This window comes from Musca vetustissima, unplaced genomic scaffold, assembly GCF_032173495.1.
Source record: "Musca vetustissima isolate MV318-11 ecotype Yass unplaced genomic scaffold, APGP_CSIRO_Mvet_v1 utg21219, whole genome shotgun sequence".
Lineage (NCBI taxonomy): Eukaryota > Metazoa > Arthropoda > Insecta > Diptera > Muscidae > Musca > Musca vetustissima.
In genome coordinates this window covers 57,068-75,104 of record NW_026882362.1, presented here as the reverse complement: position 1 = coordinate 75,104, position 18,037 = coordinate 57,068, and the positions used below count along the sequence as shown (strand labels likewise).

General features: G+C 39.4%; 1 protein-coding gene across 1 annotated transcript in view; it reads right to left on the bottom strand.

Moving 5' to 3' along the window:
* LOC133328716 (protein lap4-like) overlaps nucleotides 1-18,037 on the bottom strand; it is a 151,082-nt gene that overhangs the window by 96,332 nt on the left and 36,713 nt on the right. The window contains exon 2 of the mRNA XM_061537260.1: nucleotides 10,391-10,508. Within this exon, the coding sequence (XP_061393244.1) occupies nucleotides 10,391-10,508 (118 nt within the window). The remainder of the gene's footprint in view (nucleotides 1-10,390; nucleotides 10,509-18,037) is intronic.

Below are 18,037 nucleotides of genomic sequence, written 5' to 3'. Positions count from 1 at the left end.
TCACACTCAGTGTCCTTTAACATTTATCCATGACATATCACACTCAACTTCATCGTCGTCGTCGTTGTCATGTGACACAATTCCAGTCAATTCTCGTCGTCTACCCCCAAATGGCATATTTAAAAGTTCATAATGAAATTTGCAAACAAATATTTTTGAACACACATTTATATGCATTTGTTTGGGTGAGAATGGGTGTGTGAATGGGGGAATGGTGGGTTCAGGAAACTCACTGCTGTACATGCATATATTTGCGATGACATTTAACGTAATATTTCTATGGAATCCTTGATTGAAACGACAACCAAGACTATGACTGCAAAATTAAATTTGAAAATAAAAAAAATATCAGCAGTACACCTCACTCCCACCCACCCTGCACAAGGAAGCCAAGTGGGGCCAGTAATAGTTGGCTTAATATGCAAAACTGTGGGTGAATGGCGGGAGGGGCAGGGAGAGATAGTAAGCTTGACAATTTTCCATGCCATATTTCACCAGAAAAGGACTATTAACTTTTGCCTTCACTTTCCTTCCACAAAAAACAGAAACAAAATAAAATTCTGCACATGGTGTACAACATTGGGGTGGCTGAAGTCATATCAAGTACTTCACTTGAATGCGACACTTTTTCAGAATGATCTAAAAAAATTGGCAGCACCACCAAATGACATTGCATAGTTTTCTGTTTGTTCCTGTTTTATTGTTACCACTATTTCTTTTATGGTGATAAAGTGAGCAATAAACATTGCCAAATTAATTTAGACCAGTCCGTTTGGTTAAACGACCACCACCATCAAGTGGGAAGGGGCCAGGTGAGGTGAGGGATAAGAACCCATATGGGGACTGTATTGAAATTTGAAACTATTTACCCTCGTCGTTTATAGTCAAATTAAAATGAAATATGTATGACATAGTTCAAGAATGTTAAACGATATCCAAATGCTGTTGTTGTTTGTTTATACTGCCGAAACCAGGTTAAAAGGAAATTAATTCTATTTCAATTGAGAAAATGTAATTACAAAAATAAATTAAATATAATAAATTTGTCGAGAATATGAAATTGGAACAGAAAATGAAAAAAAAAATATTCACATGTGGTGCATACTTTTAGGTGCATGGCAATCAGATAGGAATAAGACAGTACGGAAAATCTGCCTGAGAGTTTTTAAAAGCAATCTGTACAGAAAAGATTATACAAAAATTGGATGGGAGAGAAAAATTGCAGTCAAACCTAAAAGCATGCTTGTGTGGTGCATACTTTCAGGAGAATGGTAGTACAATTTCAATATGACTAAGAAAATATAAAAATTGTTTTTTTACGGATTAAAAAACGTTCACCGAAAGTAAAAAATTCCCGGGCCTCTGTTTAGAAACATTGTGTGAAACCATATAAATATGTTTGTGAGCAGAGAACCATTGAAAGGACATCCACAACCAAAATATATTTTGCCGACTGTAAACTCAAAAATGTTTCTTTGTTGATAGAAGATGATGCATACTTTTAGGTGCAACCTGATGGCTTTAAAAGCAATAGGACTTTTAAAAGCAATAGTATAGAAAACGTTTCTACAACAATTGGATGGAAAACGTCAAACTTTAAAATGTGCTTGTGTAGTGCATACCTTCAGGAGCATGGACATAATTTTTTTTATGAGGCTTAAAGTAATAGCATTCAAAAAAATCCACCGAATGTTAAAAATGTCCAGGCCTCTGTTTAGAAATCTTGTGTAAAATTATATGAATATGTTTTGTGGACCGAGAACCATTGAATGGACATTCACAACCAGAAAATATTTTACCGATATCCAATCGGAAAGGTCAACGCTGTACAGATGATGACAATTCCATGTCAACAAGGCACTGGTTTGAGGCGATGTGTGCGTGGAATTCGCATGTTCGTTTTCAAATTTTTTTTTTTTTTTTTTTTTGAAACACTTCAGGCATACAAATTGTGGAGTACAATTTAGAATTGGCCGTCAGATGTGGTTCAAATGAATTCATTGAATTTGCCTCGTGTCTGAAGACCAACAAGGCCGAGGAATGATTTAAAAAGAACTAAGGAAACAACCAAGTTCCTTTGGCGGAGCGGACCGAAAAAGATCAAACCAATAGAATATCTCGCCTCAGAAATGTGTTCGAAGGTAGGTCGGTGTGGAAATGCAGCAGTCAGGGAATTGTAAATCAATTTGTTAAAGGTCCCTACAGTTTACGTTAGGGATGTACGGTTGCTAATAACAACCGTTCACTCGGAGACAATTGCCCATTGTGACCATACTTGATACCTGAACGAAAAGGGGAAAAGAAGAGAAGAAGAAAGAGTTGGAGAGCCTAGAAGATGATTATTTTAGCCATGCCAGATTTTGGACAAAGCCTAGAATCTGATTGGGATCTATTTTGGAGAGGAAAGCTAGATCAATTGTTTCTAGCTCCTCTTCGTCCTCACATAGACGATAGTACTTGGCTCCGTTGGAGTCCCATTTCGAATTGAGGGATCTAATCTTGTAGTGACCTGTTATGATCCCCACAATAATTTAGATCTCTTATTCAGGCCAGATAGCTTTTGAGATTCTGTAACCAGATTCTCTCGACCATCTGTTGCCAACTACCTCGACGTAGAACAAGCAGATTTTGCCAATGAAATAGCCAATGGGTGGTTGCATAGCTCGCTCAATCGGACAATTGTGAACCCCCTCGAGCAAGCTCGTCGGCTATCTCGTTCCCTTCTAGGTTAATATGTCCTGGAACCCAGCATAAACTTACTATCCGGGTATATCATGCAGAGCAGACTTGTAAACTTGAGTTTATATTGCACGACTTTAAAGCTTGAGGGCCGTCTGACTATCGAAATATATAGTCACCGGTCTCGTATTATCGGCAGTAAGTGTTTTGACTATCTCGGACGCTTCCGTGATTGCAAGGATTTCTGTTGAAACGCTACAAAGATTGTTAAGTTTATATGAGTAGTGGATTTCTAATTCCCTACAGTAAACGTCTGCACCAGTGCCTAGGAAAATCTACTCTGATGTCATTAAAGTCAAAAAGTGACAACATGACGTTATGTTGAGGATAATAGCGTGACCATAGTACAGCGACTTCCAGGCTTCCGTTTCTCGGAGCCTCAGGGCACATCTAGCAGCCTGGAATTTAATCAGAGTGTCCAGTGCTTGGAGATCTAAGATTGCATTCAAAGCTCCCTTATATTCCACGTTAATTTGCGGTCAAGGATTGTACCAAGGTATGTTGCTTCTTCAGAAAGGGATAGGGTGGGTCACTCCCAAGCAGAAATTGGGAATCCTACGTTTCTTAGTGAAGAACACCAATTCTGTCTTAATGGAGTTTACAACAAGACCCTTGGTGTGTGCCCAGTGAGACAGAGTTGAAAGGGCGACCTCCACAATATTTGAAATGGCTGTTAGAAATTTCTCACCATCTAGCAAGACTACATCATCGGCATAGGCTGCAACCTTTAATTTTTCAGATGGTCGTATTCCAACAGTATCTCATTTATCACCAGAACCCACAAAAGGGGAGATATTATTCTTCCCTGTGGTGTGCCTCTGTTGGCAGATTTTCTCACGGAACTCTCTCCTAAGGATGAGTGGATAATTCTGCTTTCCAGCATGCTATCAATCCCGTCCGTTAGAAGTGAGGGAATATCTGTACTTACGAGAGCAGAATGGATGACCTCTAGCTTTACATTGTTGAAAGCTCCCTCAATATCGAGAAACGCAGCCAAGGTGTAGCCGGAAGACTCCATATTCTTCTTGATGCGTCCAACCACATCATGTAAGACTGTATCTACTAATTTGCCTTTGATGTAGGTATGCTGGGAGTTGTTAAGTTTGCTTTGTTCAATAGTATTCCTAATTTCTGAGTCTTGTAACCTTTCTAAAGTCTTGAGTTGAAAGAAAGAGAGGCTAATCGGTCTATAGCCGGGAAGCCGAGTCATACGCTAACGGCGAGTCATACGCTAACTCGGCTTCCCGGCTTTTGGCATGAAGGTCACTGTACCTCTTTCCATAGACTAGGTATGTACTATAGGAGTAGGCAAGCCCTAAAAATATCTAATACTCGTTCATCTGCGTGTTGCAGCATGGCCGGTATTTTACCATCTGGACCTGGAGATTTGTAGGGTTGAAAACTATTTATCATTCATTCATAGTTTTGGGTAGCTTATAGTGTTTTCTATCAGCTTTTCCTCCTCTCTCGTTCGAACCATATGCCAATGCGCGCACTGCACATCATCATTATGGGCCTTAGAACTAGGGAAGTGGGTCTCATCAGCTTTCTTGTCTCCATAGAGAATAATAGTAGAGAATATTTTGTATATCAATAATATTTTCAGGTCCTTTCGCCTATAGAGGATTTGTAAAGGACCTCACAAACAAAGTAACGGATATATTTAATATCTATTTCCTGTGACATAAAAGACTTAAATTCTCTCACATCAAAACCTATGTTCGCTTAAAAAATAGTGCCATCCTTTGTCCCGAACCCCACATTAGCACGCACTCAGCCCATTAAACTAAGATATTAACAAGCTGATATGAATATGGCGTGTATGCATGTGCCGCTATGCTATAAAAGATAATCGGAGAAAAATGGATACCATTGTATTCCATCATTCTAATATATCCAGTTATTCAGTTTTCACATGCAGATCTCTCTGTATTGATTTGCTCATCATGCTCGGAGATGAGGAAACGAAGAAAAAAACGACTAATCTAATAATGACATGTAGAATGTGTATGTCTTTTGTAAATGTTCTTGTTCTTCCTTGTCTTTTTTTATTACGGACGTGATGCAATAACACCATCAACAGGGTAATGAATAAAATAATTGCCTATTGAGACGGGATTTGTGTATCACACTAAACCGATGCAGCAATGATGGTATTCTAGTGGCGGAATCCAGTGGCAACAGGCGGCGCCATGGTATGTCCATGGCATAGCTAACATGCAGTGTGGAAGCTGTTGTTCTTGCTGCCACTGCCACATTGCAATGTAATACAATTCAATTTACTTGTTTTGTTTTAATGCCTGTGAGAAGATAATGGTTAAAAAACAAAGATATACGACCAAAGAGAATATAAAAAAACAATAATAAAATTAATTAAAATGTTTTGCAGATTTGTATTATCTACGTCCTCCTCCTTCTCTTCTACTAAATATGACTCAATAAAAGGAGAATATGTTTTCTATTTTTTTTATTATTATTTCTAACAATGACAATGTAATATAACACAGTTAATTGTATTATCATTGTTGTTGTTATTATCATTGTCAAACAAATAATCTTATTAGTCAACATATTGTCAAACAGCTAGAATTGACAACAAAACTTAATATCCTTCATCTTGTTCTTCGTCTCGACCAAGCGCCAAGTAATTTAATTGTCATAATGAAAATGTTGTCCTGGTGTTGTCTTCCTGGTATTGGTTAATTGAGTTTTATGCCACAGAGACAACAATACACCGTATATAATAAGGATAATAATTATAACTAATATACTCGAGACATAAGTTATAGTAAATTAGTTATTAGTTTATTAGCCTAGTTAAGATATTGTGTTGCAATCCTTTTTTCACAAAGGACACAAATGAAATATTTCATATGTGCCGGATTGACTCGGAGATGGACTCCGACCAGAGGGTGCCGCCACCTCAACAACTACATGTTCGTGTACGTCATTTTTGTCATCGGAGCGGCATTATATCCCGGAACACCTACTCCGAACCCTGCTGGTCCTTGCCGGGACTGAGAGTAACCCCGGACCTTGGTTCTGCAGTGTCCACCACAGATCAATCTTGGTGAGATGCAATGGATGTGGAGAATGGGTACATTTTCGAGATTTCTCTAGACTCAACAGGATCCAGTAGTATTGCGAAAGGAGTTACGTCGCTTCATGCTGTGCTAGCACGTCTCCCAGTGTGTCTCAAGAGTCGTCGTCCGATTCATCATCTGAATCGTTCCCTTCCATAGTTCCCTTTTAGTTTAACTGTTTATTGGTTCAAATTATTGAACAGTTTATTTGGTGTAAGAACAAATTGAATGAGGAGATTTAGACGAAATCAGAGTTGACCAATTCTATTCAGCAAAAGGAACGATCAGTACTAGGTCCAATATTTTACCTACTTGTTTTTTATGCAATAAAAGAAAGTAGGTAAATGAGTGCAAATTGAACGACTGGATCAAAATGAAATTAGATGGACAAAGAACAGAGCCCAAGTACCGTTCGTGCCTTTTGCTGAATAGAGTTGGTCAACTCTAGTTTTGGTCACATATAAAATTTTATTTTCTACAGTATATTTTAAACGTACCAACTATTTTTTTGATTACTTCCTATAAAATAAGTGTTTCCAGAAACCGCATCTACCATAGATCAATCTCAGTGAGATGCAATGAATGTGGAGAATGGGTGCATATTCGAGGTTGCTTTGGACTGAACCGGATCCAGGAATACTGCGAAAAGAGGTACGTCGCTTCATGCTGCGCTAGCACGTCTCCCAGTGTGTCTCAAGAGTCGTCGTCCGATTCATTATCTGAATCGTCGAAGTACGAGATACACTCGCAGTCTCCTCAACAGCAAAACGCGGAGCATTTAGCACCACATATTGCTGTTCCGCGCATAGAAAATGCTCCGCGTTATTGCAGTTAAACTGCGATGGTCTTTGCAACAAAATCAGCGAAATTATAGAGTTTATGAGTCGAAGGAGAATAATGGTCGGTGCGATCCAGGAAACCAAGTTAACCGGGAACTGTAGCTTGCAGCATTGCGATGGTTACAACGTTGTGCGGAAGGATCGTCCCAGAAGCGGAGGTGGGGGACATGCATTCTTATTACACCACTCTGTCCAGTACAAACCTATCCCGCTTGAACTAGACTCTAGTGACCCATGCATAGAATGTGTGATGGTAGCAGTCAAGTGTGGACTGCCGAGGTAGAGGTACTAAATGTTTATATACCGCCGATGAATAGCTGTACGCCGCGTTATTTACCGGGATTTCAATGCCCGTCCTAGGTAGTGACCAGAGGGGTACAGCTCTGGCCGAGCAAATTGATAGCTCAACATTTTGCATGATTTATGAGCATGTCGCCACGAGGATAAGAGGGGATTGTCACAGCTGGCTAGACATCACCGTGGTGGCACTGGATCTGATAAATGACATAACCATTTCACTCGGCTCAGACCACCTTCCTATCATCGTCTCTGTCACCAGAGCACCAGACTTCAAAAACTCTAAACGCCGTACTTTCCTGAATCATGGGAAAGCTGATTGGCCCGGTTTCAGAGAGTTTACCAATCACATCACTATTGTGGCAGAGGATCCGATAAGAGACATAACCTGGCAACCCGTCATTTCACTCGGCTAAGACCACTTTCCTATTATCGTCTCCGTCAACAGATCACCAGACTTCATAACCTCTGAAAGCTGTACATTCCTGAACAATAGGAAAGCTAATTGGCCTGGATTCAGAGAGTTTACCAATCACCGCTTCAGATCCTCGGGTAACTGAGATGAATTTCCGTAAAGTCATCGCTGCTGCTGCCGCTCGCTTCATACCTGCTGGTCGAATACCCGAAATAAGACCAAACTTCCCAGAATAAGCAACCGTATTGGCTAATACGCGTGAGAGCACCGTCGTACTAGCCCTGAATACCCAAGGGTACGAGAACTTACCCTTGAAGTCAACAGACTAGTAGTATGCGACCACCAAAGGAAAAAAGTGACTAGACCACCGGAAGCAATACATCATTGTCACCGGAACAAATAAATTGTGGGCAATGGTTAAGTCACTCTCGAATCCTAGAAGGAATGATGACAGGACGGCTGTTCAGTGAACGATGTAACTTTGACAGACCCGCAGAGGTGCGCGAGTTATTTTAACCGGCAATTCATAGAGCACCCCCAGAATGACAGGTCGAAAAGTGGTGTGCTACGTCACATAAGGGCACTCCGTCCCGAGGAGGTACCACCACAATTTACAAAGAAGGGCGTTGCACTTGTCATCAATAACGTTAATCATCAAAAGCGTTGGGCTCAGACGTTCAGTGGCATGCTATGTGGCGCTAGTGTGGTTCGCGAATGCAAGTGATACGCAGTGGAAAAATATCCGGATCTGCCTGAATGCTGCCCGGAGAACTGCAACAGGGTGTCTCCTCATGACTCCTGTGGAGCATCTTCATGAGGAGACGAAGATCTTACCCGTCCATCGACACAATTACATGTTGCTTGGGAGCTATCGTCAGGAACATCCCTTGGCATAGTCCTATTGACAGGACTCCCCCGCCCAGGCATGTCAGGAAGATCTTCATGATCTAGAGAGAGTGGTCCAAAGTTATAATCGTGAACCCCTAGATCAAGAAACCTTCCAAGAATGGTATTCACACTGAAGCAGTCGCACCGGCAGTAGAGCAATCTTGCGTGAATACCATAATCGGAGACCACCGCCAATCCATCGCAGCAGAGGAGAAGCAGCTACTCAGACAAACTCGAGTAGTCTTAGCTCAACAAAGATTAGGATGGTGCAACCGCATCAATTCATATTGGGCAATAATTGATGACTCGATACCTAACACATGTTCTGCATGTGGACTAGGACCATACGACACGTCTATCGCCGAATTCGCTATGGACGCAACCCGTTGAAGTTGCAATATTCTTGAATCTGGAGATAGAAGAAGCAGAACCAAATAATGAATGACGAAAAAGCAACATTGTCAATCGGACTTGAGGTTATTATTTTGGCAAATTATTATTGCGACTAAATATGGCAGCATATCGGGTTTATCTATTATACACGGAACTGTGTGTTAGAGTTGAACAATGTTGTTCCTGAAGCGGTTCAAAATATGTCGGTTCTCTCTTCAAATGAAACATCACCATTCAGTTAGTTCCAAAGTTCATTTTGGTTCATTTATTCATTGGGACACGCCAGTTAGGTAGGTCAATGAACTAATTGAAAGAGAAAATTTAGTTGAACGGTTGGAACAAATGGAACTAGTTGAACGAGAGCAAAATGAACAAACAATAAACCGAGACCTAGTACCGATTGTTCCTTTTGCAGAATAGTTTTTTTAACTAGGTCGTTTGAGTCCGAAACAACGCTGCTGTGTTTTTTTTTTTGGGTTTGGGTAAATATGACAGTTCATCATTATTCCCCATTACATACGAAAATGTGTGTTAGAGTTGGAAAATTTCGTTTCGTAAATTAAACAATAGCAAACATGAACTATCAGACCTAATATCAAGGATTGGAATAGAGCACAATTGAACGAATGGAGCAAAAGGAACGTTAGAGTCGGGACGATTGTTCCTTTTGCTAAAAAGTTCATTTGAACGAATTCGTTTCGAAACGTCATAACTCTACAAGATACTGTGGGTTGACAGCTTGGCAAATTTCTCAATTTCGCGAATAAACGGTCTTTTATGCTTTCGATGTCTGCTTTCTTGATTCTGTAAAAAGGAATCATTCTACTAATTAGTTAGTAGTATCAACTACGTCGTAATCATTTCCCAAAAACCGTCTAATACATTTTAATTACTTCGCCAGCAATTGAAGTTTTGATTAGGTTTGGACAGTCTCATGCTTGAAATGTCGCGATAATTGCCCGTTCGCTCTGCGCAAAAGGAACTAGTTCATTAATTCGTATCCATATTTATTTTAGTTTGTTCACATTTGTTAATTCGATAACTGAACGGTAAGATCGACTAGGCTATTGAAACTAAAAATTAACACTTACACAAAAGGAACTAGATTAACGAATAACCGTACCTAGCACCATTTGTTCCTTTTATGGAATATTTTCCAAAATGAAACCACTTTACCAGATACTGTTTATTATCTAGTCCAATTATTATTGCGTCTAAATAGGACAGTTTGTATTTCTTTATCTATTTCGTGGAAGAAATTGTGTTATATATAGCTGTGCGATCCCATTTCTGCCGTGGTTCAAACTTTATTCCTTTTGCTCCTCAAAATGAACTAGGTTATTTAATAAGTTCCATAGTTCCTTTTATTCCCTTTTGGTTCAATTGTTTATTGGTATACCTGAGCTCATTCGATGAAATTATAAATTGAACAAGAAGCTCTAGATGAATCATGCATGCATCCAAAGGAATTGGGTAAACGAGTGCAAAATGAACAACTGGATCAAAATGAAACTAAATGAACAAAGAACACGGACCTAGTACCGATCGTTCCTTTTGCTGAATAGAGTTGGTCACACCAATTTTGTTCACTTCTTTCAATGTGTTAGTTTCGAAAGATGATTTTAAGCGTTCCCACCATAATTATGGTCACTTCTTATAAAATATAGGTTCACTCAAATTATTTGACAGTTATCCTTCAAAACAGCAAAAAATACTTTAAGAAATTCCGAACTTACCATTACGTGAAACATCCAGTTCCACAAGATTTTCAAAATGTTGTATATCTGGTGGCAGACGAGCAATTTCATTGTCACTTAAGCCCAATTTTCGTAAACGATGGAGTCTGAAGAAATTCTGTAAAGAAAGCGGAAAAAAGAGAACATGAATTAATAATTTTTTTTGAAAACAAAAAAGAAACAACAAATGTAGGGCGTCCAACATTATTTTTTCTTTGAACTTGTTGCACGATTTCGGTGCAACAAGCAAATCAAGTCATACAACACCAACAAGAAAAAAAAGAATGGAAACAAAGGCCAAACAATCAAAGGTAAAACATAATCTTTCTGCATCAGCGTCATCATCATCATCATGCTGTTGTCATAGAAAGAAAAGAATTGCGCTGACATGCAACTCACGAATGTGGCAAAATTAAAACAAAGGAAAGCCCCCGAAAAAATGTTTGGGGGAATCGAATAAAGAAAGTGTTGCACCTCTGCTACCTCTCATGTTAATCCCCCGAAGAAATGTCGAGGAGTTAAGAAGATTTGAATTATTTGAAATCTAGTAGAATTGAATGGAGCTTGTTTTTGCGAAATGGAAATCCATTACGAGCTGAGGGTACCTGACTAAATGGAAAGGCTGAGTGGCTTTGGTTCCCGAAAAGACTGTGGCATGTAAGCTGCTGCTGCATTCATTGCATATTATATTTCCTTTTTATATCTAAGACTATGGTGCTCTTGCTTTCCTTCGTAGCTGAATGTCTGGCTGGCTAACTGACTGACAGCTAGACAAAGTGGTGATGATGGTGACTGAATGACGCTGGTGGTGGTAGTGGTTGGACTGATGGTTATGTGGCGTTTTTCTGTGATTCTATGACTAACTGCCACGTCCGACTGCATATTGAGTAGTAATAAATTTACAATTTCATGCCATTTGTAACAATGAAATATTAAAGTGCAACATGCTGGGCGAGCTCCTCTCAACTCCCCTGCACCTGATGCCAGCCTGCATCTTTTTCCCCCAGTCTACCCCCACCTTGTGCAAACAATCTTCTTTACTTTCAAATTGGCCATAGGTGAATGTAATGGATGAGATAGATAGAAAGATAGTTTGCCGGTCGGAACAGCACCATCATCATCCAGAAGACCTACATCTGCAAGCAAACTACAGCACAAAAAATGAACCGACAATGATGATGATGCTGCTGCTGACGAAGACATTGATGCTAAACTTAGACGACAAAATCAACGTTGCGGTAAGAAAACAAATGCCGCCAACGAAGCAGCTAGTTCTGGTTGCTCCACACCGAGAGGAACAGCAAAAGCGGAGATCATGGCTAAAGAGGAGGTTGTTGGTTGATCATATTACCATGTCTTTCACTAAAGTGAAATAAAAGGTGGGTAATTTAATTCATGTTTAGGGTATCTATGGCATTGATTGCACTACTCTCCCTCCCCACAACACTTCTCCCATCCGAATGGAACCACAAAAACAAAAAATGCCAACATTCACAAATGTTATTTTTTTCCTAAACATGACTGAATGTTAAAGGTGTTACAGATTACTTTTCTATATTTCTTGCTCCCTCCGTAGCACAACTACCTCACCTCTCACCTCGCATCTTAATATCTTAAAGAGGAGCTTGGCATGGTTGCACAAATGACTTTCAAATGATGACGATCCATTTATTAAAATCACGATTTTTAGTATTTTTTCTTCTCGTTTCGGGGTTGGCATTTAGTTTTTCTTAATTCGCTTATTGCCATTTAATCGCTCTTTTTTGTAGTTGATGTTCTTGATTCCGTTTTATTGGAGCAAAATAGAAAGGACAACAACTGATGCTTAATCTAAATTACCAAAGATTAATTGCCTTGTAGGATGATGAGTGAGACTCATAGTCGAACGAATTATTTTGGCAAGGATGGAAAAGAAAGCTTGACAATTAAATTAGAGCGTGAGAAATTGAAGTGAGCAGAAGCAATAAATTATGTGTCCATAAATGGGAACGTGATAGAGTTGATCAATTTCGGTTCACTCAGCAAAAGGAACTAGTTCATTAATTTAGTTCCTCATTAGTAATTGGTACAGTCGATGCTTCCACTTTTCCAAGTGGATATGAACTGATCGATTTTTATGATCTGGTAAAACTAAATAAACAATTAGACAAAAATTAACTAGATACATGAGAACCAAATCAACGACTAGAGAAGGAACTAGATAAACAAAAAGGGTGGAACTAGTACCGATCACTCATTTTGCGGAATAGTTCCTTTGAACTATATGCGCTGGTAGAAGTAAATGAAAGAGAAGATGTAGTCGAACGAATGGTTCAAAATGATCACTTAGTTCCTTTTGTTCCATTCATTCAAAATGAACGATTTAGCATACTTGGGATTTCGGCCAATTATGCACCGTTTTGTTCAATGATTTGTTCCCATTTTTAAGGTAACTGCATAATGTCACTCTCATAGAAGTCCTGCTCTCTATTTGCAAAAAACGTAGAACGAGTAGTTTAAAATAAGGCTGAAGTAAGCTCAGTCGCTGTCAGGGTCAACCTAAGGACCCACAAACCTTAACTAAAAACACGAGTGCTTACGATTTCAATATTTATTATAATATACTCTGGTGTTTACAATATGAATAATAGTTTGGATATGAGGTAGTCTGTTGATGGTTGGAATCTTTTAATCGTGATATTGGTAGCTGAGTATGGAGATCGGATCGTTAATAGCCGTCTGGTTACAGTCGGCTCTTGGGTTCTCGGTTAAGTGATGTCGACTCGAAACTAGCCGATTGGTATTCCAACTAGCCGATTAGTATTCGGGTTTGTTGTGATCGGCTGGCTACAGTCGGCTCGATGCTACTTGGCTAGCTGATGCCGGCTCGTTGTTGGTCGGCTTGTTAGGGTTTGTCAGGGTACGGTTAGTAGTTAGTGGTTATTAGTGTAGAGCTAGCTATGAGCGAGGAGCTAGCTACGAGCGTGGGGCTGGCTATGGGCGAGGCCGAACTTTTGTTAACATTTACCAGTATACGAGACTGCGAACAAGCCACACATATTCGTCACTCGTAGTTCGTTAAAGTCCGAGATCGACCCCTTCGGAATGGAAAAGTGGAACATATATTCGTATGGTACTACGAAGTGAATGAGAATTATTGTGTACTTCAAGAAAGGTGTCTGTCGAGCATTTTGAGCATTTCCACGTGGTATTTATGCTATTTTTGCAAGCTCGTTCCTTTCTTGTATTTGTTTTATATGGGAAGGCTTGGGCGTGAATATCAATCGTATATACATACGAATATTCCGATTTTGCCGAATCGTAAAACTGTATTTCAAATTCAATATTTATATGAACTCTTCCCTAAATTCTTTATTTTATACAGTAAAGTACGACCACAGAATATATATTTTACGCAGCATTACATGGATTCTTTAACTTCGATGTGTTTGTTGGCAATCGACAATCTCTCGGACAAGAACGTAATTCTCATTCACTTCACTTATGTACTCCTTAACGATGCGAATTCCAAATTTACCAAATTCAAGACAATACAAATGATAGTTTACAACGTTTCGGCCCCATGATAGCTTATTGATAGCTTAAGGTAACTCATGACTATGCTCCACTCGCTTTAAAGTACGATACGTGTATATTTTTCAGTTTTCTGAGAAATGAGATGTGTGGTGTCGGGAAGAGGTAATAATATGCAACGCTTCGGTCTTGTGAAAATCAAGCTCCTAACCCTTGGCAATGTCATAGCCAATTCTTCTTCCTCATAGCCAGTTCGATGCTCTTAGCGAGTAGCTCCCCGTTTACAGGAATCTTCAAACAAACAGACTCCAATCACTCATAGTCAGTTATCTTTTCTTAGTAAAATATTCGCTTACAGAGCTCTCCGCCAGTTATCGACCGCTCCTAACGAAATAGAAACTAAGATTAAAAAAGATTTTCAGGCGTATCGTGTTCCGGAAAGTTGTCTTCTACTTGAACTTTCCACCGAATTCGGTGCTTTACCCTTCTGTGTGAACCAACAGTTGGCTCGCTTTTACCACGCCTTTTGAGCTAGCCACCGTAGTTGCTGCACCCCGATTCGTCTAAATATGTCAATGTTCGAGTATACATGGTACAACTAGTTGCTCATTCGACGACGTTATTCACCGTCGATGCAGATCGAGCCGTAGATCTTTCCGATAATTTTTCTCTCAAACACTCTTAGAGCTTCCTCATCTGCTTGCGCAAGTATCCATGCTTCAGATCCATACACCAGCACGGGTAGTGTCAGCGTCTTGTAGAGTGTGAGTTTGGTCTTGTTACTTAGACCATAGTAGCATCCGTAATTTTGAAGTTAAGTTCCATAGTGGGTCCGAGTCTACAGTAGGATTTAAAAAAGGTCGCATGACAAACTGTCACATTTTCTGAATCCTCGTCCGGTATTGAAGGGCCCGAGAGGCCCCTTCCGGCTTTAACCACTGACCTTGTGCCCTTGTGCCGCGGAGCTTCAATATCAGATATAATACAGTTAGCGAATAATTAATCTGTGGGTCTAAGCTTAAAACAAAACAACGTATTTGTGGAAGAAGATCTTCAAATCGTCGACTTTTTTCTTCGGCAAGCGTAGTTTTCCAATTTGGCACATCCTGTTTCGAAATGTTGTTTTCCACATGATGAGTCCATCGAAATCGTGGCCTTCTCCTTCTGCATAAACTATCATTTGGCTCGCTTTTATATGTCTCTTGAACTAGGGCATCGTAATCCATTCTGACAACATTACCTAGCCATCAGTTCGATATGTCTGACAATGTCGATGTCCGGGTATAGGTTGTACTTGGTTCGGAGGTAGGCCCGTATATTTTTCGAAGAATTTTTCTCTCAAACACTCCTAGAACTGCCTCATCTACTTGCGCAAGCACATACACCAGCACGGGTAGTAGCAGCGTCTTGTAGAGTGTTAGTTTGGTCCGGCGAGAGCAACTTATAATACAGCTGGCGAATCTATATATCTATTCTTGTAACAACGTTTTGAATTGAAGGGGTAGCTCTCTTAATACGATATGTGGGAATGTATAAGACTTGATTATTTTTCGATTTTGGACGTGATTTTCCACATTTATACATCAAAAGTATAAAAGAGGAAAATGTCATTACCCCATTTACATACACTGACTTCTCATACAGCGTTCTGAATTTTTTTCGTTTCCACTGTAGAGCATTTTAAAGCTTCTTCATTCATTGTTTCATTGTCTTTCGCCTGGCACAACAGTGACTTGTTTGTTTTTAGCCTTTAGACCATTAACCCATGGTAACTGTATTAGTATTGCTAAGCAATTCTAGTCACCATCCAAACAAAATATCCGAGGGCAGGAGGAAACAAAATATGAAGATACAAACAAAACACCACAATACCTTGCTTAGAAAACAAACTGGTTGGGGATGAGTCAGCCATCCCGCTGTTGTTTAGATGTTTAGAAAATGAAGATGAGCAGAAAATACCAGGCTTTCAGAATTTTCAGCAGACCACAATGAACGATAAATACAAGCAGCGGAGTAGACAAAAATGACTCTGACTGGTAGGCAGCAAGCAGGCCTATTGAGTAGAGTATATTTTTTCTGTTTAGTCGCATACATACGCACTGCGAAGACACAAAACATGGATACACACACTCACGCGGAGGTATAACATAGAACACACGTGCTTCTTCATCTCTCTTTTTGTTGTGTGCGGAGAAGATGATGGTGGTAATACTAGCTTAACATGGTTAACAACAATCGTTGATAACTGAGCGGCTGAATGGCTATGAAAAGTTGTAGAAGAAGAAGAAGAAAAAGACCGAGAAGACCAACCGACCATGCGTTGTGCTGCCTCTATGTTTTGAGATTCATTGTGGGACTCAACAGAAAAATTCTAAAACCCCCATACAGAAACACAGACAAACATACTCAGGCATTCACATGAGTTGGAGTATTAGTATGAAGAAGAGAAGGAATTATAAAAAAATGAAATCCAACAACACGAAGTTAACCACCATTTCAAGGCATGGTTTTATGTGAGTGGGTAGCTAGAGGTAGATAAGTATGAGGATTTTTTCTCTTTTTTAATAAAAACCTGTAAGGATTGACTGTGTGGTATCAATGACTTTGACTAGGATTAGAAGAAGACGAATTGAAGTACAACAATCTCGGTTGTAGTTAGCCTCCGCTGAATGTAGGTTTACTTAGATTTTTCTATGTTTTCTTCGGCCGACCGGTTACCTAGTTGCACGTTGAGTGTGTGTGTGGAGTTCGGTTCGGTACCAAACAACCAACAACATAAGTTTCTAATCATTAACTGTGTTAAAAAACTCTCACTGATATGTTCGAATGAAGATTGTTATCGCCAATTATTGTTTTCTGCCTTCTGATAGGCATCTAAGCATATATCACTTAGGTGTAGCCATTTTAAAGAAATAATCATTAAAAAAATGTACCACCGTGTCCACTTAGTGGAAATATAGTGGGTATAGTAAAGTGATTCCATCAATATAATAATTCATTATTTTTATTAGGAAATTGAATTTAAATTTTAACTGTTTCCCAGTGATGACGAGAAGTTTCTCTGAAAAAAATCTGTAGGTGCAACATCGCATTAATTTCAAGTTATCTACATACGACCTTTGTAAAACCACATATCCCAATATGCGTGATTAGCCGCTTAACCAACGACAAAACGAGTCGCATAATGTTGTGTGCATAGGTTCTTCCCCAGGCATTCCTTTTCAGTGCAAAACTTAGGTTATTAGGCTCGACTCGAAAGAGAAAAAATTAATTAAAAATGAGGAATAATTGTATTCTTTCTGAAGTTCCTTTGTTTCATTCTTTTGAGCATTCTTCCACAGCAGTTTATCGCCTTCATTTGAATTAGAGACTATATGGCCTCCTATAGGAATCACTCCTTCTAAACCTAATCCAAATTCCTTTATTAAATACTGTAATTTTACTAACTTCAAAAAATACTGTTACTTGAGCTCCACATTATGATCTAATAATAGATTTTTATATATTAGCACATATGAAGTTCGATTCATTCTGAAATTTATGGAAAGGGTTTTTTTGTCATTCTGATCGGCGTTCGGTTTGAAGCATACAAATGTTTTTTGTTTTTTTTTTTTTCAGAATATACAAAATTAAATTCGCTCCCGTATCAACTAAATATCTGGGTTTCCATTCAATATCTTGATCAAGCAGGCGACATAAATTACTGCAAGGAAAGGCTACTTCTGGGTTGACCAGAAAGGAAGAATAATATAGATGGCGAACAGGTGTCATGGGGAGGCATCCCGTTGCATTTTCAAAGCGGTGTTCTGGCAGGTCTGAATATTTTTCGTCATTGCTATTGCTAGTATTCGCAGACCCACTGGCACCGAATACCTGACCACAGACCGACCTATCTCTTTATAAGGTCTGAACAAAGATCTGAGTCTCTAGTGCTACCGGCAAGCGACTTGAACACCATGTTCCTATTTTTCAACTTGTCAAAGATAACTGTGGTTTGTGCGCACGAGTATGACCACGGCAATTTGGTGTAGTTGGTAATCGGAATTGTATACCTCTCGACCTGTTCATTCAAAGGCTTTTTTCTTCGCAGTTCATGAGGTGAAGAATGTGGCCGAAGATTTCGTGCCGTATGTT